Raw genomic sequence first — 23,950 nt, forward strand, 5'->3', positions numbered from 1 at the left:
AATACCCAGGTCATCTCCTAGTTATGGATGACAACCCTTAACCCATTCTATATAAAATCATCTCCTAGTTGATTCAAAGACTATACCTTTTCATGTCCTCAGATTCTGAGACCCTTAAATACATCACTCAGTTTTACCAAGTCATGGAAGAAATATTAATGTCACTTTCATGTTTGGGGAAACATTTATCAGGCTTTGTATTTTAAAATTGTAGATAGAAATTGTTGATATCTGGTGGTACTTTTCATTGTAAATTCCAGTGAACAGTATGATTTATTATTAGAATTTCACAGTTATAAATTTAGCCATTTATCCTTGATAAAATAAGTGTTTTAGATAGGAATCAATGAATTATTTCTCCGTGTACGCTTGTTATAAATGCCTGTAAGATGATTCATCTGTTGCTACCTACTGTGATTTTATTTTGCCATAATTTTATCAATCCTATAGAGTCAAATTTGCTGTCATTATAAGAAGAATTTTTGGAAAAAAATACTCTGTTGAGGGCTTACAGGTCTTTTTATAGTTAAGTAGTTATTTCTGGCTTTTAGATTTTGTGAATAGAGCATAAAATAAATGGTTTAGTAAGGAAATGGCACTATTGGTTCACAGAGACATGTATGATTGTTTTGTATTTTTTGACTGCAATATTTCTGTAAGTGTGACCTTTTGCACCATTGCATCAGGTGTGCCCTAGGGAATCTTGCTGAAAGTATAGACTTTAGATTTCCATTTTGGACCTGAACCACATGGGTAGATGTTGTGAAAGGGATTGAGAATCTGCATTTTAACCAAACCCTTCTTCAAGCCCTCAGGTGAATCTGAGGTATTCTGGAGGCACAGCTTGTATAAATTAGTTCTATGCAGATCCTTTGTAAACTCTTCCTTTAGGGATAAACCTTTTACTCTCTAGTTCCTATTAATTTTTACCTGAACTTTTTCCGATTTCATTTTGAAATGATTGCAGTTATAATGACCACCTCAAAAACATACTAAGTGCCTAATTGCCATCAAGCTAAACCAGGGGCTGTACTCAGGAAGCCATGCTATAATCAGATAAAATGGATTAAAACTCACTAAGGAGTTCCTGTTTATGAAGCTTTTCTGAAGTCATTGATATTTGCAGGTAGCTTGAATTATAGTCTATTTTTAGGAAATAATGTTTTTTAACTTTTGGGGCAAAGAGTAGGAGAAGGTAATATAACATAACATTGCTTTGTTACACTTAAAATATTATCAGTGTATCAGTGTATTTGTTATGTAAATAGAATGAAAAATGAAAATCCAGGTGGTAATTTTCCTAATACACTTTTTATAAGATCTTATGTGTTTATTGACATAAATACTTGACTTTGAAGAGGACAAAAACTTGTCATATTTTTTTATTCTTGTTTTCCTTTGTCTTCTTTGAAGATTATTACTGACTGGTCAACTTTCTGAATTTGTCTTTCAGTAGTGGTGATGAGCTGAGTAAAGTTGACAGTTGCCCTTTTATTTATCTAGTTCCTTTCAAAATGATTGCCTAGTATTTGAGTGGCATGTTTGCCTGTTGATGAGAACCTTTTCTAGAGAAGCTACACCCATAGCCTAACCCTCAGTAGTGTATATATTATAATCATTTGACATAACTGATTTTTATAGGAACTTTGTATGGAAACCATACAATCCATTTTAGGAAAAGCATGCTTTAAAGAGAATTGATCAGGCCTACATGAGTGTGGTTCTAAGTGAAATTCCCATAACATTGAGTCCACAAGTCTTCCATGTAAGCCTTCTGCGTCTGCATCTTTAGGCCTGACCTCTTTTTGAGACCTAAGGCTTACTTCTGGAGTTGTCTAGACTTCTCTGCCTGAATGTGGCTGGCATCTTAGGGGCACCATTGTCAAACACAGTCAACTTTTCCACAAACAAGGTCCTTCTTCTCTTTCCCTTATTATCTTAATAACTCTACTATTCTCCCAGTCATCCAGGTGTTGAGTCAGAAGATAAATTATTGTTTTAAATGAAAGCATTTGATAATTCACAATAATCCTCAGAGATCATTTTTTTCTTTTCCTTTTCAGTTCTATTAACAAAAGGAAGCCGCTGCCTAAAACCGTGTATAACTTGCTCTCTGATCGTGATTTAAAGAAAAAACTAAAACAGCATGGATTGTCTGTTCAAGGAAATAAACAGCAGCTTATTAAAAGGCACCAAGAATTTGTACATATGTACAATGCCCAGTGTGATGCTTTACATCCTAAATCAGGTAAAGTAATAAAATAATGAGTTATGCTTATCCTCTGGATAAAATATTTCTGGGTAGCTCAGAGATTAAAAACCATAGAGAAAAAATTTGAATAAGTAATAATAGATAATAGATAAGATATGCAAATTTATTCCCTCAAATGATGCCTAGAGACTATTACAGTAAACCAGCCTTCCTCTTAGCTTGTCTCCCAGTCCCCAAGTCCCCATTCTCAGAGGCCGCACTATTGCCAGTTTCTTAGGCATTTTTCAGATAGCATGGTGGTGAAGAATGGATCTAAAGATCCTGGGCTACTGTCCCAGTTTTTCAACTCTGTGCCTGGGTGACTATGAGCAAATTACTTGCTATCTCTGTACCTCAGTTATAATACTACCTACCCCCTCCTGTGTGTCTCATCTTTTGGGTGTTCATTTGTATCTTTAAAATACCCTTTGTAGTAAACTGGTAAATGTGTTTCTCTGAGTTCTGTGAGCTGCTCTAGCAAATAATGAAACCTAAGGAGGTGTTACCACCCAAACCTGCCTACTTGCTGCTGAAAACCAATACTGGGGAGAGAAGAGTTGGTGGGAAGGGAATCAGGTTTATTCAAGAACTGGCACCCTGAAAAGATGTGGGGAGCTATCATCTTCCAATGAAGCCCAAGTTAGAGAACTCAGTTATGCAAAAGGGGTTTCTAGGGAAGGAAAAGAGGTACAGGAGAGAATGGGCAGGAAGACTGTACATTCCAGGTGGACTCTGTCATCCATGGTGTGTGTCATTCTCTCCACCCCAGTCTGACTAAAACATTGCTATCCTGACCTCTGGGTCTAGTTCCTACGATTCTTTATGTAAACATATTACTTTTCTGCTAGTTAGACCTCACAGCAAACCTATGCTTTTTGCTAGTTGATGCATAGGACTAAAGAGTAAGAAGAGGTATTAAACATTAGGATGTAATCTGAAGGTCACTAGATGTTCTGGGTTCTATAAATCTAAAGAAAGATTATTTAGCAATTAACCTTTTAATCACTTAGGTTTGACTTTTCTTTAGAATTTAAGATGCTGAGCAAAGGGAAGGGAACCAAAAGTATGTCTGCCAAGAACAACTGGCAGAGGGGCAGCGTTATCACTGTCACAACTGGCCTGTGCAAACCCTTGTTAGTCAGAAACACTAGTAGACAACCTGTAGCTTCTGATTGGTATTGGAAGTACATGAGGGGCAGTCTTATGGGACAGAGCCCTCAACCTGTGGGATCTGATGCTCTGTCAAGGTAGATAATGAGGGAAACGAATTGAGCATACAGCTGGTGTATTTTGAAGAATTGCTTGCTTGCACGATATGTGGGGGGAAATGGCCACACATCTTGTGTCAGAAGTGTTGTGGGTGTATAGTGGGGGAGGCTGAGTTTCTTTTTTCTGCAGGTATGCATACACACAAACATTTGTTTTGGTTTTGCTCATTACTCTAGATTACCATATGCATCTTTAACTTATTACAGTCTACCCTCAAATAATATACTATTTCATGCATAAGGTAAAGATCCTATAACTTCCGTTTTTTTTTACTTTTGTTGTCATAGATTTTTCTTCTGTGTATGTTAAATACTCCTTGATACCTTTTGCTTTAAGCTGTCACTTTTCTTTTAAATAAAATAAAAAATAGTTGGACATGGTGGCACATTTCTGTAATCCTAGCTACTTGGGAGGCTGAGGAAGAAGAATTGCAAGTTCAAGGCTAGCTTGGGCAACTTAGCACAACCTGTCTCAAAAAAGAGATAAAAAGGTTTGGGGATGTAGTCAGTGGCAGAGTGTGTGAGTCCCTAGGTTCAGTCCTAGTCCTTTAAAAAAAAAGAAAACAAGACAACCTACACTTTTATCACTTCTAGCATTCTGCATTTCTTGGTGTAGATTTAGGTTTCTATCTGGTGTCATTTACTTTTCCCTGAAAAACTTAATATTTCCTGTAATGTACATATATTGTTGAAACATATTCTCTCAGCTTCTGTTTGTCTGAAAAGATCTTAAGTTTGCCTTCTTTTTAAAAAAAAAACGACAACTGTGTGGTACGTGAGTGTGTATGTCACAAATGCTCTACCACTGTGTTACATCCCCAGCCCTTCTTTATTTTGAGATATGGTTTGGCTAAGTTGCCCAGGCTGGCCTTGAACTTATGATGTGATTCTCATTCCTCAGCCTCTGGAGTAGCTGGGATCATAGGCATGTGCTTAAAAATTTTTTTTTATTTGGAAATGATGTTAAAATTTAGGAGAGCTGAAAGAGTATCATAAAGAACACATATATACCCTGTACACAAAATGTTCCATTTGCTTTGTGACTTACTGTTTCTCTTTTTCTCTGTGGGTATGTGTGTGGGTGTGCATATATTCGTACATACACTTACCTTGTTAAACCTTCTGAGAATAAATTGTGTAACCTTGTTTCTTTACCTCTAAATACTTCATTGTGTATCTCTTTGGCGGGGGTAAATACTCTTTATTGCCACTGTACAGTATCCATTTCAGTGAATTTAGCTTTGCTGGAATACTCTAATCTATCATCTCTGTTCCAGTTGCTTTAGTGAACCCAATAATGGCCTTTATGGATTTTTTTTCCCCCTGAAGGACATGATTCAGTTTTGGATCACATATTGCATTTAGTTATATTATCTTTTCAATCTCTTTCAGTTTGAAATAATTCCTTAGTCTTTCTTTGTCTTTCATGACATTGACCTTTTAAAAAAATAGTCTTTGGTGTGTGTGTGTGTGTGTGTTTTGCTTAATATAGTGGTTCTCATTCTGACTTTGTTTCCTTGTAATTTTATCGAGGTTGTCCATTCATGGCCAGAAATTATGTTAAGTGAAGTTTTTTCCCTCAGAATATCACTCTGAGGGGTGCTTGATACTTTCAAGCCCATTTTTGTGATATTAGTTTAATAACCAGGTCAGTGTCTCCATTGTGTATGCGATGTTTTCCCCCACACTAATAAGAAATCTGTAGAGAGACATTTTGACACCAGATAACCATTCTCTACCTTATTAATGTTTCGCTTATATATTTAGTTTTCTGTAGTAACTTTTACCCGGCCTAGTCTTTTCTGTGATCATGAAATGATTTCCCAGGTCCATTGCTCCCTTCACACTTGCTAGTTGGCACTGTAAGCACAAAAGGACGGGAAGCAGAGGGGAAGCAGACCTCAATGGATTCACAGAAGCCTTTATTCCTTTGTGGATTTGGGCGCTGTTGGGACCCATTTTCTGGATGGGGAATATGGCCCTCAGTTATAGAGGGTATTTTGGTTTTATAGAGTACAGTGAGATAGTCAATCCTCAGCAGTCCATCTTTGTACCTTTCAGCGTTTTCTTAAAATTGTTGTATTCAGGGTAGTTGTCCCTAGTGGGGAAGAATAGGGAGAAATGAGTCTAGTCCATCCTGTTTGGAATCTGGAGTTCTTTTTCATGTATTTCTAATTTCTGTCATAGGTGCAAACACATTTAGGATTGTTGTACCTTCTTGGTAAATTGACTTGTTTATCACTTGAATTCCCCTTGTTATCCCTGATAACATTGATTGTTCTGAAGCCTCTTTGCTAATACAGCTACTCTAGTCTTCTTTTCATTAGTGTTTATATGATAACATCTCTGTCCATACTTCTATTTCTAATCTGTCTTTTTATTTAAAATAGGTTCTTTATGATTGCAGTTTGGTCTGTTCTTTTTAAAATCCCGTCTGACTGGCCTTTTATTCGGTTCTTTTAGACCATTCATGTTTAATGTAATTATTGATGCAATTGACTTAAATTTAGCATCTTGCTAGATTTTTTTCTTCCATCTGCTTTGGTCTTTTAATCTTTTTTTTAAAAACTCTTTTGGGTTAGTTGAGCATTTCTTATTCCATTTTATTTTTATAGTTGACTCAGTATTTTATTTCTTTTTTCAAAAAATGTGGTCTCTCTACAGTTTGCAGTATAAATCTTTAGTTACAATCTGCCTTCCTGCCTTCGAATAGCATACAGCTAGCTTTGTGTATGAAATGTTTTAACAGTGTATTGTCAGTTCTTAACTTTTTGTGCTTTTGCTGTCTTGAATTTACATTTACATATATTATTAAAATAATATACTGCTATCTTTTCCTAGCAAAGAGACAGTTGTCTTACGGTAGTTAAAAAGAAAAATGCGCATTTCATATTTACCTTCATGATTATTGTTTCCAGTACTATTTGTTTCCTATAGAGGTCAGTTTCTGGTTCTTCTGCTTAGAGAACTTCCTTTAACATGTGTTGTAGTAGGGGACTGCTAATAAATTCCTGTTTGTGGTTGTCTCAGAAAGGTTTTTTTTTCCCCCCGTTTGACTTTTGAAAGATACCTTCATTGGTATAGAAATCTGAAGTAGTGTTGCCAAAAGCTCAGTGCTTGTCCCCGGTGCCAATTCAATAACAAGGACACAGGTTTGAGGAAAAGGAAAAAGAAGCTTTATTGCTTTGCTAGCAGAGGAGAAGCACAAGGGGACTCCTGTCCCAGAGACTGATTCTGCCCATCAGGAGGAAGGGGGGTGGGGGTGGACTTTTAAAGGAGCTCTTCAAAGGCTACATTCTAGGTGTGCCCTGACTGGGTATCCTCTGGCAGATATCTCCTTCCTGTGGAGCACTGATAGCTCTGGGTAATCTTGTTCCCTGCCCCCATGTTAGGGATGGGGAGAGGGAGACCTAGGAGAAGAGAAAAAGGAAGCTTGTTTCTTTTAAAAAATAAGCCTCAGAGCTATATTCAAAAGGTGATGTGAACCACTGTTACAATAGTAAGCTTTTTTTTTTTTTTTTTTTTTTTTTTTTTTTTACATATTAGGTAGCGTGCTTTATTAGATATCTTTGCCAGTGGAAAGTTTTCCAACGTTTAGGAAACTTCCTTCATACACATGCCTAGAAGGCTTGAGAGATTAGATGGGCCACAAATTCAAACTTCTATCAGGTCTTTCATGTTTTTCTCAACAAGGTCTAAACTAGACTTCTCACATCTGGCTTCCCAGGAGGGCATTCCCTTATTATGGATAGAACTAACTCCAATGCAACTGAAAACAACCATGCAATTGGTAAGGGAAACCCTGAGGAGCCTCAAGAGAGATGGTCCTACTCATTCTGGTGGCCAGTGATAGACTCCAGGTATCTGATTCCACCATGGTGTTGCCAGCCAGGTCTCCATTGGTCAGGGGCTGGCTCTGGACACGCTTCAACATCTCCAGGCCTTGGGACTTACAGTAAGAATTCTGGCTCCCCACTCTCCGAATCATGGCCAGCAACCACTGCCTTGCTCTCTCTGGTCCAGTGACAGTAACTCGAGTCTGGCCTGTTGCTGTGAACCACGGCTCCAGCTGAATGGGGGTGTGGCTATGCAACTTGATGCAGCGAAGGTAGGTGTCTCCATGACCAAATATGTGCTTCTCCTGATCTTCTTCCATGTAAAATACCAGCGGAGAATGAAAGTTTGCAGGAAGGTCCACCATGCTTTCTTGCCAAGAGTGCTCATTTCCAAATGGTGCACTACTCTTACTTGATTCAGAGCAGGGCAAGTCCAAGCAACTGGCTGGAAAATGTCTTTTTTTTTTTTTTTTTTTTTTTTTTGTCAATGCTTTTAAAATGTTACTGCATTGTTTCCTGAAATAGTTTCTGACTAGAGATGTGATGTAATTCTGGACATTTCTTTATGTTATATACTTTTCCCCCTCTGGCTTCAAGATTATATGTGGATGTGCATGTTGTTGTTTTGTTTTCTATTTGTTTTTATGTTTTATTTTGTATCAATGTTCTTTGACTTTCTTGCATTTGTAGTTTGGTGTCTTTCATTGTATTTGGTAAATTCTAGACATTAGTTCTTCAACTGTTTCTTTTCTTCTCTTTTTTTTCTTTGGAATTTCTGTTACATCTGTTTTATTCTTTTGCTCTTGTCCCACAACTTAGTTGCATAGTTTTTTGGGGGTTTTCTCTCTTCAGATTGGATAATACCAGTCTCATTTCAAGTTCATCATTTTTTTCCTTAGGCATTTCAGATTATCCTGTCACTTTTTATTTTTCAATCTAGCATTTTTATTTTATTTTATAATTATTATTATCTTGGTGGTACAGGGGCTCTTAACCACTGAACCACATCCCCAACTCTTTTTATTTTTATTTTGAGACAGAGTCTCATTAAATTCCTGAGGCTGACTTTGAAATTGCTATCTTCTAGCCTCAGCTTCCTGAGTCACTGGGATTACAGGCATGCACCACTGTGCCTATTTTATTCTTTCTTAAGGAAAGACTTTCTACTGATATACTTTCTACTGAAAGCCCCATTTGTTCATGTATGTTATTTATCTTTTTCACTAGATCTTTAGCATATTATTAATAGTTATTTATATCTCATGTCTTATAGTTTTAATATCTAGGTGCAATCTGAGTTTGGCTTTCTTATTGCTGTTACAAGTCTTAGTTGAAAGCCAGACTTTATATGTATGAATTTGAATACTGAAGTATTTATATCGTATTTGTGCCTGGAAGTAGATGTGGCTTTTCTTCTGGTGGGTCTTTATTCTTTGGGATTCTTCCCATTTAGTCTGAAGTTGAACTTGGTTTGGGTTTCATTGTTGCTATGGTTACCCTCAGTTCAACATAATTTTCACATTTCTTGAAAGCTCCCTTGTGTTTAGGTTGGTGGGTGAGTTTCAAAAAAAATTTTTTTAATGTGTTTAGTCTACCACTCATAACTGAGATTTTCCCTATGATCCTGTATCTCATGTTCATTTCTTTCCCAATGGTGGGAGCTTGCTATTGCTTGTCTCTAGGAGTCTGTTCAGTCCTTGGCAGGAAGCAAGGGACCTTTTTCTGTTGTACTGATTCAGGCTGTCTCAGGAGACCTTGATTCTTGTCCCGAGGGGTAAGGTTCTCAGTCGTTCTATTACCTCCCCTCCCCGCCACCACCCGTAGTGGCAGCAATCTTCTAGTTTGGGCCTGGGGTGGGTTTTTTGACCCTTTTGCAGGACCAGAGGTTTTTGTCTATGGTTGTTTGCTTACTTTCCCCAACAGTAGTGGGAATTTACTTGTGTTCTGGGAACAACAGTTTTGCTGACCATTGGGTTAATGCTTTTATTTCTTGGATAAAGATCTGGTTGGGACTTCATCTCTCTCCTGCACTGGGGTCTCTTCTTTTGCATCTGGAGGGAGATTTTTTTCTTATTATCTGTGTTTCCCCACTGAAAGACAGACTTGGATTCTCCTGTGAATAGAAAACGGCCTGCAATCCGTGTGATATGCCTTGTGTCTTAAGCCCCCTGGGCTTTTTTAACCTTCCTGGTAGCCCACCTTTGGTCTTTTGCAGTTCATCAAAATGTTTATCTGAGATCCTCTTACTCTGAGGTAAGGTGGTCCCAATTTTTCTCCTGCATACTGTACTGTGTTCACGGGTGCTTATGACCCCACCCTACCCCGGTTACCTCTCTTGTCTTAGGTTTCTGGCTAGTTGGTGACTCTGACTTTAGCTCTGATGAATTAAAAAACAATTGTGAAGCTGGGGAGCAGTGGTGCACACCTGTAGTCCCAGTGGCTTGGGAGGCTGAGACAGCAGAATTGAGAGTTCAAAGCCAGCCTCAGGAACTTAGTGAGGCACTGAGGAACTCAGTGAGACCCTGTCTCTAAATAAAAAATACAAAAAAAGCTGGGGTTGTGGTTCAGTGGCTAAGTGCTGTGGGTTCAATCCCCAGTACCAAAAAAAAAAAAAAAAAAAATTGTGGTTTTATGATTTATCAGCTTTTTCTTGCTTTTAGGGTTAGAGTGACTTCGTTTCCAGCTCTCTACCTCCTAAGAGAATCAGATTATGTCTGAAAGAGATGGAAGGAAACTCCTGAATTGTAGCTGATCTTTAAGTTCCTTTCGTTAATACCTTAGAAGAGAGCTTGCCAGATGTTCTGTCTTGAATGGCACTTGTATTAATGAATTGGATAGAATGCATATGGTTCCTTTGCTTTTCTGTGTACCTACCTTGACTTAGTAGATTTGGAAAGGAGAGAAGTGGTAGCAGAGAAAGGTACTATTTACATTGTTTCTACCAGTTTTATAATATTAGGGAGGCAAAAAGTACCTCTCAGTGCTTGGAAAACATAAACTTTTATTAGCTGCTTTCTTAATTGATCCTCTTAAGGCTTGTGAGTTTGAAAAAAAAAAGAAACTTTAATGGGGATTATTTCAAGCATATATAGAAATAAAAAGTATACTGATTCCCTCGTATATCTACTATACGATTTAAACAATTATCACACTACCCTTATATTCTTTTTCATTTGCCATTTAAATCCCCCCAGTGGATTATTTTTAAGGAATTTCCAGAAATATATCACCGAGTGTCAGGGATTATAGATTCTCATTCCTATCATATCTACCTTGGTTTTAATACATTCATTTTTTTAATAATGTTTCCAAATGCTATGCTATTTGCATTCAAATGTTTGACAATGTATTCCAGGTCTTTTTGATATGTATGATTATACCTATAGGTTAAGGTTTTAGACACAGGACTTTTTCCTCTGGTATTTGTAGACTTTTTTTCTCTCCTTGAAAAATAACCTGTTGTACTACATTTAACATTTTGGAGTTTCAGCAGGTATCCCCTAAGAATTGAAAAACATACGAATAAGTGAATTTTTATATTCCACTGGGATTATTGTTTATACCTATGCATTCAAAGGATAAAACAAAATTACTTGACTTTTATTCTGTTTATACTTTAAGCTGTACGCATGTAAAAGAATTCAATGTTTTAATTCCATGTTATATTTTTAACGTAGTTTGAAATGATATTAGACTTTGAAAAATTGCAAGAACAGAATAGAGACATACCCATCACCCAGCTTCTTCTAGTGTTAACAGCTTTCATAACCATAGTACAATGATCAAAACTATGTAATAGTATTACATATAAATAAATAGTGCTTGTATGTTCTTATTTTAACAGCTGCCGAAATAGTCCAAGAACTTGAAAACATGGAGAAGACCAGGATGCGTCTTGAAGCAAGTAAACTCAATGAAAGTGTAAGTTGATGGCTTATTTCAGTGTCTGGTTAGAAATGAGGGGAAGAGAAGTTTAATACTTAACAAAATTAAAACCAGCCATTATTAAATTTATTTAGTAGGAGATGTACTAGAATATTTTAGCTCTGGCATTCTGCAATCCTATGTTTAGTTATACCTATGGAGATATTAAGTAATTACAAGAGTTTATGAGAATTAGGTGTTCTACAGAATTTTTGAGTGAGTCAGAAACCTAAAATTTTTCACTGTTGCTGCCTTCAAGCTTGGTGGCTTAACATTTGAGGAAAGGATACAAAGAAGAAAATAGTCACTTTGCCCTGTGACTTTGGAGGAAGAGTTTGGGACTCTCTCAAGTAGATTTATTTTTCTAGACCCTTAGTAATGTCTTTGTAAGGAAAGCAGTGACCTTAGGGAAGTAAATTTATACCAATGTAATAGAGAAAATAGGATTTCAATTCACTTTATTATTACTTGTGTGCTACTTGTAAATGGAGACTATGATGAATTGTATAGGTAAATTTCTGAGATTTTAAAAGTAGAAATAGAAATTTAACACACTAAGTCTCGTGTTAATTGCATTTTCTCTACATGTGACTTTTCTAATATAACCTGGAGAATTTAGGTTGTAAAGGAGAGAAGGCAGGTAAAAAGGTGTGTCTTATTAAAGATTGGTTAAATGTCTCTAGTCTTCTAGTTTCAAGTATTACCTGTTGCATCAATGAGAGTGGAAGATAGATATTGAAAATATGAAATTTCATGGATTTTTTGTTAATACTTCCTTTATTATAATGGAATCAGTGTTGCATTTTCTACTGATGAAAAAAAAGTAAGAATACAATGAATACTGTTGATGATCATCGAAGGAAACACAGAGGAGTTGTTCTTATATCTATGTAAAATAGAGATAAGAGGTTATTTTCTTCTACTTTAAATACCCACATTGGGGAATTTGAAGTTTGTGGTATTTCCATTTTTGTCATTTTTGGGGAAATTTTAAAGATTTTCCTGATTATTTTAGGTAATGGTTTTTACGAAGGACCAAACAGAAAAGGAAATAGATGAAATTCACAGTAAATATCGTAAGTTGTACAACATTTTCTTTCTTTGCAAAGAACTTGAGTTGATGTTTTTCATCTTAAGTAACTTTTAAAAATTGTTTCATGTTAATGTTCAATACCAACTTTTGTAATTATTACTTCAGAGACTGAATTTTAGTTGGGCGTTTACTCAGTGACCTTCTTTTGTGCTCTGTGTACCTGCTTTTTGATTTATGACACTCTGCTTTTTGCTTATCACTAAGCACTTTGTAAATACTAATTAGTTCTCTAAAAGCATCTCTGTGAGAAGATGAGATTAGCATGGGAACATTCCTGACTCCATTCTGTCCTCAGGCCTTTTTTAATAAAAAGTCTTCTGTAAGAAATTTCAACACTTCTATAGCTTGAAAATTGTGCCAAAAATAGTTTTCATTAGATTCTTAACAACCCCCCAACTTTATCATTTTCTTTTCCTTAAATGGTCTTTGTATATATCTTTCCCACGGCTAACACCTTTCTGTTTTTGTCTGTTTTGTTTTGAGTAGCTGTTATTCTTTGTTCTCTTGGTTGTTTTCTTACCACAGCCAAGCTAGGGAATCTGCCTGGATTCAGGTGAGCAGGATTTAGTCTCTCAACCTGCATAAGAAAAAAGCAGTCTCCCCAGATTGCTCCAATTATGTGCAAGTGTGAATATAGCATATTGAATCCCACTGTTATGTATAATTATAATGCACCAGTAAAAAAGAAATAAGCAAATGTATAAATGTAAATCAGTAAATATAAAAAGAAAAAGTGATGTAATTTGATCAAACTGGGGAGAAGCATCTAGATTTATTTCTCCACTGGTCCTACAGAAGCTGTTAACAAGTGATAGGAACAAAAACCAGGTGTACACATGTAGATTTAGCTAGTTTTACAGTTTAATCATACATTTTAATTTGGTGTTAGTCTTCAAATATGTTATTGATATACCTTCTTGTAAACATTATATTAATGTTTTAAATGCAAGTAGTTTTAAAAAATCGGATAAAATCATCAGTTTCATCTCTCTTCCATCAACCACCTGCCTCTTATCCCATAAGGTGACAGCTATTATCCTTTTTGGTTTTAAAAATGTGTGTGTGTGTGTGTGTGTGTGTGCGCGCGCGTGTGTGTGTACATATGTATGTAAAAGATTACAGTATAAAAACTACTTATGTAGCATTAACATTGTATTGGGTATTACAAATAATCTGTAGATGACTTAAAGTATACAGGAGATCAGGTATGGTGGTAGATACCTATAATCCCATCAACTTGGGAGGCTGAAGTAGGGATGATCACAAGTTTGAGGCCAGTGTTGGCCACCTGAAGAAACCTGTCTAAAAATAAAAATAAAAAGGGTTGGGGATGTAGCTCAGTGACAGAACACCCATGGGTTCAGTCTCCAGAACTGGGGGCAGGATATTACTCTTTGTATTTTTTGAAGTTCTTCAGTTTTATGTGTGAATGATTAACATGCTAATAAGAAAAATGAAGGTTTAGCTCTTTTTTATATATTCTGACCCCTTCATTTGCCTCCCTCTCATCCTTCAAATATAATTATGTCATAATGTTTAATTAGATCATTATTTAGGTTAGATGCATTATTTACTAATTATACATTCTATATATATACATACTATGGATATAATCCTTTTAGGAGAACATTTTGTTTCCTTTTAAGAAAACATTTAGTTTTCTATTTGTCTACTATGGATATATTTCTGAACATTCCACCAGAAGTGTAAATTACTTTAATACATATAAACACATAGATTGTCATTCATTATCTAGGAATGTTTTTCCCAGAGCTATCTCTAACCTCTGTTGTCCTGTTGGAGCCTCCTCTGGTTATTTGTTTGATCTCTCACATGGAATCTTCTGGAGATTCTGCTTTCTTTCCTTCTCTATTTTTAGGTTCCAAAGCTGTCTTGTCTCTTCCTTGGGTTTGGTAAAATACATTTTCCAGGAAATTCCTTAGAAAGGGTATATGGAGGAATACTTCTTGACATCTTACATACCAGGAAGTAAGACCTTTATTATCGACTAGTAATTTGGCTGGTTATAGAATTTGAGGTTGGAAAGATTTTTTTTCTGTCTGAATTGGGAGGTATTCCTCCATTGCCTTTTGCATTCCCACTTGCTGTCAATAACTAACTTGCCATTCTGATTCTTTATCTTTCATACTAACTTTTTTTCTTTCCTGACTCCCATGTTCATCATCAAGTTCTGTCAGTCTCTATTTTCTAAATAGTTCTTGATCCTGTGCACTTATTCTTCCCTCTACCATTGTCCTAGTCACAATTACTTCCTAACTAGTCATCCCCCTTCTTTTTCCTCCTCCCCAGTCTACCAAGTTTGACTCAAGTCAAACTACTAACTTGAAATTACTTTCTGATTGTGACTTTCCTAATACTCTTCTGCCATTATCAAAAACTTTCCAATGGCTTTCCATTACTCTTCAGATAAGACTTGATAAAATCTGTTATTCCCTGGATCTGGATTGCCTATCTCTATTGCCTCATCTCTTCATCTCCCCTTACTCCTGGTATTGTTTTTACCTTTTTTATCAAGTTCTTTACTGCTGCTGCTGCTGCAGGACCTTCATTACACTCTTGTCACTTTGTCTGGAGTTTTCTCCTCTTAATTGTATTTGTGGCCCTGTCTACACTCCCACCTCATTATTAGCTTAATTGTAGTTTTCATGGGAAACCCTCCCAGCCAAGGTAAGTTTTCCCTTTACAGCCATGTGCTACATAACAGATATTTCTGACAGTTGCAGAGTACATTTGTGACAGTCATCCCATACATTTATAATGGAGGTAAAAAATTCCTATTGCCTAGTGACATTCTACTTACTGTTGTGCTACTGTTGCCTCCAATATTCAGTGCAATCACATGCTATATAGGACTGTGATGTAGGGGCAAAAAACCTAGGTGTGTAGCAGACTAGAGCATTTGGGTTTGTGCTCTGTGATGTATGCACAGTGATACCTTTCTTAGGATGCATCCCTGTCCTTAAGAGATGCCTGATGTCTGGCCTTACCATTCTGTACTATTCATTCAATACTAACTTTTTGAGTATTTATTATATGCTAGATATGTGTTAGATGCTGGTGATATAGTAATGAGCAAGATAGAAACTCTCTTGGAGTGTATATCCTATTATTTTAGAAAGTGATAAGTGAAAAATTAAAGCAGCAAAGTGTATAAGAAAGTTTAAATTTTTGACAGGGTGACCATAGTTATTGTCAGTTAATCAATCTTACTAGTTCTAAGTAATTTTTAATTATATCTTTATATTCCAATTGTTTTTTAGGGCTACTATAACAAAGGTACCCCACAGTGGCTTAAATAACAGAGATTTATTGTCTCACAAATCTGGAAGCTAAAAGTCCAAAACAAAGTGGCAGCAGGGTTGGTTCCTTCTAAGGACCTTAACGGAGGCATCTATCTTAGGCCTCTCCCCTTGGCTTGTTGATGTTTGCTTCTCCATGTGTCTCTTCCCATCATCTATTTTCTAGGCATTCCAGATTTGCCCTTTTAATAAACATAATCAGTCTTATTGGATTAGGGCTCTCATCCTAATGACCTCATGTTAACTGAGGTTATGATTATGTCTGTAAAGACCCTGTTTCCAAATGAGACCTCATTCTGAGTTATTGGGCTTAAGACTTCAATAAATGAACTACAGTTTCATGATGTACAGAAGAAATGTTTACATATTATTCACCATTTGGCAGAAAAGTATCTGCAATCAGTGTTCTGTCTGTACTTAGTTCTTGCATGTGCTTTACCATTTACATTTTTGACCAAATGAATGAGTAGATGAGACTGGGAGAGGCACCATGGTTTTTAATCAGAATCTATTAAGCCTGTAGAAAGTCAGGTAAGAGAATTTAAACATTTTCCACATCTGTCACTATTCTAACTTTTCTTTCCTTTTGAGAAAACATGAAGAAACTTTGATCTATCTTCCAGGCTAAGATATTAGCTATGCTTCAGCTGTCTCATCTCTTCTACTTGTGTGCACTTTTCTTCTACTCATTTCTGCTTTGTTATTTATTTATTTTTTTCCAAGTAGCAGGGATTGAACCCAGGGGCACTCAACTACTGAGCCACAGCTCCAACCCTTTTTAAATTTTGTGAGAGTCTCACAGAGTTGCTGAGGCTGGTTTTTAACTTGTAATCCTCCTGCCTCAGCCTCCTAAGCCACTGGAATTACAGGAGCCACCACTGCGTCTGGCTTTGCTTTGTTAGTCTTTTGGAGAAAATAAAGGAAGGCAGAAGTCACAATTGTTGAATATGTATAGTTTCTGTGCCAGGAGTTTTGCATATGTTATTTTAATATCTTCCTGCAACTCTATGCAACAAATATTGTCCTTTTTAAGAGGAAGAACTGGAACTTGGAAACATTAGATAAATTGTTCTTATGTCTAGTAAAAAGCAGAGCTAGAAAATAAACCCAAATTCAGTGGGTGCTCAAGTCTAAGCCCTTCACAGCATCGTATCATGTATTGAATCTTAGTGAGTGACTGGTATGTTAGGAATCTTTTTACCCCGAGGGCCAGATTTAGTTTCAGATTATAGTGTTTAAAAGCAGTTTAATTTTGTTCTTATTTATTTATTTATTTTTCAGTTATAATTTCTTCATTTATTATTTTTTGACTCACTGTACACAAATGGGGTACAACTTTCATTTCTCTGGTTGTACATGAAGTACAGTCACACCATTTTTTCATCCATGTTCATAGGGTAATGATGTTTGTCTCATTCTATTATCTTTCCTTCCCTCCACCTCCTCCTTACCCCTCATTTCCCTCTACACAATCCATCCTTCCTCCATTCTTCCCTTTCTCCCTTCCCTTACCCCCTTCCCTCCCCCCCTCCCCCCAAGTTAAGTATCATCATGCTCTTATCAGAGAAATTATTCGACCTTTGGTTTTTTGGGATTGGCTTATTTCTCTTAGCATGATAGTCTCCATCTCCATCCATTTACCTGCAAATGCCATAATTTTATTCTTCTTTATGGGTGAATAATATTCCATTGTGTATATATATATCTCAGTTTCTTTATCCATTCATCTATTGAAGGGCATCTAGGTTGGTTCCACAATCTAACTATTGTGAATTGAGGTGCTATAAACATTGATGTGGCTGCATCACTGTAAGGATTTTAAGTCCTTTGGGTATAGGCCAAGGAGTGGGATAGCTGGGTCAAATGGTGGTCCTGTTCCAAGTTTTCTAAGGAATCTTTATACTGTAAAAGCAGCTTAATTTTATGAATGGGCTGCTATGGCATTTTCATGATATCTGATTTTCTCTAGAGCACAAACATGTGTTCTCTCTCTCCCTTCTTCTCTCTCTTTCTCTCCATATATATATATATATATATATATATATATATATATATATATACACATACATACATATACACACACACACACACACACACACACACAGACACACTCTAGTTGTAGTTGGACACAATACCTTTATTTTACTTATTTTATGTGGTGCTGAGGATTGAACCCAATGCCTCACACATGCTAGGCAAGAGCTCTACCACTGAGCCACAACTCAAGCAATATTTTAAATCTGTATGTATTCATGAGTTTCTCTTTCATAACAGGAAAGAAGCAATGATGTCAGTCAGTTTGAGTATTAGTTGAATGTCTCTAGTTGGAGTATTTGATGCAGAGGTTGAATCAAATGAGTCTGTTGAGTTACATGGGAACTTCAGATATCAGATGCTCTTGCTAACTCTTCTTAAGATGTGAATTACTCCAGTAAAAGGCAGAATCAGCGTGATGGAAAGTTACTCTCCTTGCTTCACTGCCTTGACACGTGTTTTGGGGATCTTGTGTCTCTTTATATTTGTAAAATAGTTTTATACTCAGTGAGAAAAAAATTCCAATGAGTACTTCAGTTGTCTACTGCAATTTTTGCTGGGTGTATCAGCTTAATTTTGTTAAGTTAGCTAGGCCTTTAAACATAGTTTAGCTTGTTCCTTTAACCTTTTGTTTGGTCATTTATTAATTCAGTAAATCTTTAGTGGGCATCTGCTGTGTGCCAGCTGGTATTTTAGATGCTGGGAATATGGAGTGACCAAGACATATAAATTGCCTTCATTTGTGGAGCTTCATTCTGGTAGCAGCCTGATCAACAGCATAAGAAGCAGATAATAACATAAATGCCGTGAGGACAATAAAACAGTATAATTCGATAGAAATTATGGGGAGTATTAGATAAGGTAGTCAGGAAAAGGCTCTTATTGAGGAGTTGGCATTTGAGAAGTCTTCATTAAAATGGAAAAATAAAGAGGTGCTGGAGGAAGAGGATTTCAAGTAGAGAGCATCAGGAGCAGAGGCCTAAAGGAGGCACAAAGGGGGCAGTGGGCTAAAAGATAATGACATATTTTGGATAGAGAGTAAATTACCAGGGGCAAGAAGAGTAAGAAAACTGGTCCAGAGCACTTGCCTAGCATGTGTGAGGCACTGGGTTTGATCCTCAGCACCACATAAAAATAAATAAATAAAGGTATTGTGACCATCTACAACTTAGAAAAAACAACAACAACAAAACTGCTCTAGAGGCCCTTGGGTCAGGAGATATTTATTGACCACTGATGACTGCATCTGAGCCAGTATTCTAGTTTTTGGGAATGTAATATCAAGCAAAAACTACTCCTGCCCTCTTGGAACTTAGCTCTAGTGGGTATAATCAGGCAGTGAACAAAGGAGTGAAATGCGTAGTTGTGACAAGTGCCATGAAGAGATGTTGGGCAGGCACAGAGTAAAAGAGCTGCTATTTCAGATATGGTGGTCAGGGAAGGCCTCGTTAAGAAGATGATGTTCAATGGAGAAGAGACCTAAATGAAATGACATTTCTGTGCTAAACTAGGCCAGATATGGCCTCCTCTAGAGTGGTAGCTGTATAGAAGTAAACTGGGAATTTCAGGCAAAATTTCAAAGGTGAACAAATGTACTGGCTAATGAGTTTAATGTAGGGAGCAACTAAAAGCAACCAGGAATGATTCCTATATTTTTGAGTTAAGCAACAGTGGAAAAATGATAGTGCCATTTACTAAGGTGAAGACCAGGTATGAATTATGGGTGGGAAAGGGAATCAATTTGTTTTGCCTATGTAGTTTTGGTTTCTGTTGGATATCCAAGTGGGAAAGAGAATTAAGCATGAAAACTTAACACAACCTACCTAAAAAGCAAAAACATAAGCCTGTTGTGATTACAAGTAGTGTTTAAAGTTGGAAACCTTGGTAGGGTTACTTGAAAGGAGAGTGCTGATAGGAAACAGCCTAAGGCTCCATCCTGGGTCATCAGCATTGAGAACAACTTTCTCAGTTTTCTAAGCTTCTTTACATTTTAAAAAATTATCAATGATACCAAAGAACTTTTGTTTATATGGGTTATATCTATTGATATGTATCATATTAGTAATTAAATAGAGGACTTCTGCTTCTAGCCAAGATGGAATAATAGGGACTGATTTACCTGCCCAAAACCATCAAATAAATGGACAAGTCCTATGAAATAGCAGTTTTCAAAATATCAGTGATTGGGCAACAAAGGACAGGAATCCCTGAGAGATTGGGGAAAAGTGGGATGCACCTAATAACAGAGTTTAAACGGGGAATTCCAGAAGACTCTGGGCTGAGAAAGAACTGAGAGACCAGAGAACCAAAAGAATTTGAGTTTGCAGTACAGAGTACCAGAAAGGAGAGAATAGCTAAGAGAGTACCCTCGGGATGTGCAGAAGGTTCACCTTGAATGTTCTTTAGCATGCAAAGTATGTTCTCTCACCACAATGAGATTAAGTTAGGAATCAGTAACAAAGCCCTTGGAACATCGCCAACTATTTGGAAATTAAATAATGCAGTTCCAAGTAACCCATGGGTCAAGAAGCTTCAAATATATTTAACTCATTTAATAATAAATAACATTCTGACAAAAATAAACTTTTCCCCTCCAAAAATTAAAAGTGTAGATTTCTACTCTTAGCCCAGATAGAATAACTTTCCTCTATTAAAAAAGCAGAAAATCAAATGAAATATATAAAAAAATGATTTCTTAGATATTGAAAACAGTTAACATAAGAGTGATTTCTGAGAGAAAGATAAAATAATATGATAAATTCTACAGCTGTATTAGCAGTTTTCAGGCACCTGATGGGGGAACCCCAAAACAACCTGTTAGTATCACTGAATTGAGGCAAGTCCAAGCTCTTGGAGGCCAAGATATCTAGAATTCTTGGAATGGAGAACCAGAAAGGAGGGTACTGTAGATAAAAGACAGCTATAAAGATCTGTAGAAGGTTCCTGTTAGGTCTTTGTCTGCGTAGCAATGTGCACATGAATGAAAGGAGACTGCTGGAGACTAGAGAAAGAACCTCTTGAAAGGATTATACAGAATGATTTCTAGAGTTTACACAGGGCAAATTAACCATCAGCTAGAATCGAGAAAGCTGGTAAGATTGGGCCCTCAGACAGCACCCTCAGAAGTGGATTCCTTGGAACAGGCTAAATTACCTTAAAACCAGATAATATATAATTTAGGCTTTGCAGGCTACATATGCTCACTGGAAACATCTTGTTTGTTTGTTTCCAGAGCCCGGTTACAAGTAGGTCTTGAGTTGGATTTGGCCCTCAGGCTATTTGCTGATTCCTCCTCTAGGCTAAATGCTGCTGTTATCTTCCCTAATTAAAAAAAAAAAAAAAAAAACAACAAAAAACAAAACCAAGAAAGAAATACATTTTAAAGAAATTTCATTTCTTAAAGCAGTTTTAGACTCACAGCAAAATTGAGCAGAAAGTAGAGAGTTACTCTATTTCCTTTGTCCCTGTACATGGATAGGTTCAATTGCTGTCAACATCCTGTACCATCCATAAACTGACACTAATCTATCAATATCGTAAAGTCCATAGTTTAAAGTTTACTGTTGGGTGTTATATATTCTATAGGTTTCCATATGTTATCTACCATTATGGTATCGTTCAGAATAGTTTCTCTGCCCTAGAAATCCTGTTTGCTCCACCGGTTGATCCTTCCCTCTTCTGTAACCCTTGGCAAATGCTAATCTTTTAGTTTTTATACTTTTGACTTTTCCAAAATGTCATATAGTTGAAGTCATATGGTATAAAACCTTTGTGAATTGACTTCTTTCATTAAATACTATATATTTAAGATCCTTCTCTTAACCAGTGGAGGGTCCAGTGGAGACCAGTTTCCTGATGTCCTGAACAAAGAATTCAGCAAGAAATGCAGAAGTAACAGGTAGAGCATATATTTACTGAAAGTGAAAGTATACTCTGTAGAGCAGAGTAGCTGAGCAAGGGAGAGTGGCGTAAGGCCCCAATATGTGGGCAAGTCTTGTTTAATATGCTGAACTGTGCCTCATTCACTTCCCCATGGACCTAATTGAAGACCTTGCCCAGTTCTTTATTTTTGCCTAATTAGAATACAGAACTTATAGTGGGAGTTGCCATGGTAATGGGACTGTACAAAACTTGTGGCAACATTTGCTGCGGTGATAAGCCATCCCTGGGGGAATTGCCATGGTAATGGGACTTATCGTAGATAGGGACATGATGACATCTCCCCATATTGTACTCTGGCCGGCATTTTTCTTGTACTCTGCCTCCACCATCTTGACATCCCTAAACTCCTACCTCACTTCCGCGTCTTTTCATGGCTTGTTAGCTTTTCTTTGTTCTTGCTGTGCTAAGGAATGTAATGCAGGGCCTCACATATGCTAGGCTAGTCCTCTACCACTGGGCCACACCCTAGGCTGACTCATTTCTTTTTAGCACTGAATACTATTCTATTCTGGATGTATCCATAGTTAATCATTTATCTACTGAAGAACATCTTGATTGCTTCCAAATTTTGGCAGGTATGATTAAAGCTGCTTATAAATGTTTGTGTGTAGGTTTTTGTGTGAACATATATCTTCATCTCATGTAAATTAATACTGGGGAACTAACTTGTGGGATGGAATGGTATCCTTAATTTTGTTAAAAAAAAAAAAAAAGCCAAGTTGTCTTCCAATGTGGTTGTACCATTTTGCACTCCCACAGCAGTGAATAAGAGTTCTGTTGTTCTGTGTCCTCACTATATTTGGTAGTGTCAGTGCTTCAACTGGCTGCCATTTTTGTAGGTATGTAGTGGTGTATCAGTGTTGCTTTAATTTGCACTTCCCTAATTTCATATGATATTGGGCATCTTGTAATGTACTTATTTACCATCTGTATATCTTCTTTGGTGAAGTGTCTGGATCAATTTTCCTTTTTTAAATTGGATTTTTCATTTTCTTATTGTTGGATTTGAAGAGTTATCTATATATTTTGCTTAATGACCTTTTTTTCTTTTAATCAAATGTCTTTTGCAAATATTTTCCTTCTCATTCTCTTGATATTTTGTCCTAATGAAACATGAAAATAAGCCTTGGGATGATTCAATAGATTATGAAGCTTGCTGTGGTCAGAACAAAACTCAGTACAGCTTAAGTATAGTGTCACCTTGTAATCTTCTCTATAGATGCAGATAAGCATTTGAAAGAATAGAATACCCACTCATGTTCAGAGCTCTCAATAAGCTAGAATTCCTTCAGTTTGACAAAGAGTATTTATGGAAAAAAAATCCCTACAACTAACAGATCTAATTATTAGTTGTTTTCTTTAAGTTTATTTTTTAATTTGGGAGATATTTCAGTTTCTGTTAAAAATGGTATACTATTAAATAAGTGGCTATCTCACAAATCAAACAGGTACCCATCATACTTTGGTATGCCTCAGAAGGGCTCTATTTGTAGTTCTCATTTCATCACAGAAATGTACCCAAGAACCAAAATTTAATAAGTCATTTCTTTTGACTACTTCATCAGAAATATTCCTTTTTGTGTGTATGGAGAACTGCACCCCCCATGCATACTAAGCACACCCTCCACCATTGAGCTGTATCCCAACCCATTAAAGACATTCTTAAGTGAAAGTGACTTTTTTTATTTTAAATGGTGAGTGTGTGACTGTAAGGAATACCATGATTACTGGTACAGTTCCATTATTTTATTGGTGCTTACTAACACATCAAAAATTTTATCCACCATTGCTTTTGTTCTGCATAGATATTGTCCTAATAATACAATGACATGCATTATCACATTACCTCATCTCCCCTATGGAAGAGTCTCAGGAATCCTTAGTTGTATTGCACCTTGAAATCTGTTTCAGCATGTGGGAGATGAGAACAGGAAGAGGAGACTGCTCAGAAAACTTCAGAGAGATAGGAGGAAAGCTTGGAAATGTGGTATCAAAAAATCTAGGAAAAGAGTGTTTTAAGAAAGAAATCATGACTTGTTCCACATATTGCTGTGAAAAGTTCTTTAAGAGGCCATACAAGGGAACTTTGATTTCGTAGCTTGGAGACAGCAAATCCTGTCAACAGTAGCTTCCTCTAGGATGATTTCACTGAGAGGAGCTGTTTGACTGAGAGGAGGCAGCAGAAACCCTTAGAATTCATAGAGATCAAATTGCAAGTGAAGCAGTGAGACTATGAAAGTGAACCATTCTTAGGGGAGGTTTTATTATATCAGGGAGAGCAG

General features: G+C 36.6%; 1 protein-coding gene and 1 pseudogene across 3 annotated transcripts in view; one reads left to right on the forward strand and one right to left on the reverse strand.

Moving 5' to 3' along the window:
• Rad18 (RAD18 E3 ubiquitin protein ligase) overlaps positions 1-23,950 on the forward strand; it is a 99,073-nt gene that overhangs the window by 27,249 nt on the left and 47,874 nt on the right. For all 3 annotated transcript variants that reach the window (XM_047534730.1, XM_047534731.1, XM_047534732.1), the window contains 3 exons: positions 2,064-2,248; positions 11,200-11,276; positions 12,295-12,355. In XM_047534730.1, the coding sequence (XP_047390686.1) occupies positions 2,064-2,248; positions 11,200-11,276; positions 12,295-12,355 (323 nt within the window). The remainder of the gene's footprint in view (positions 1-2,063; positions 2,249-11,199; positions 11,277-12,294; positions 12,356-23,950) is intronic.
• Positions 7,274-11,127, reverse strand: LOC124971125 (putative KHDC1-like protein; annotated as a pseudogene).

This window comes from Sciurus carolinensis, chromosome 19 (assembly GCF_902686445.1).
Source record: "Sciurus carolinensis chromosome 19, mSciCar1.2, whole genome shotgun sequence".
Taxonomy (NCBI): Eukaryota; Metazoa; Chordata; class Mammalia; order Rodentia; family Sciuridae; genus Sciurus; species Sciurus carolinensis.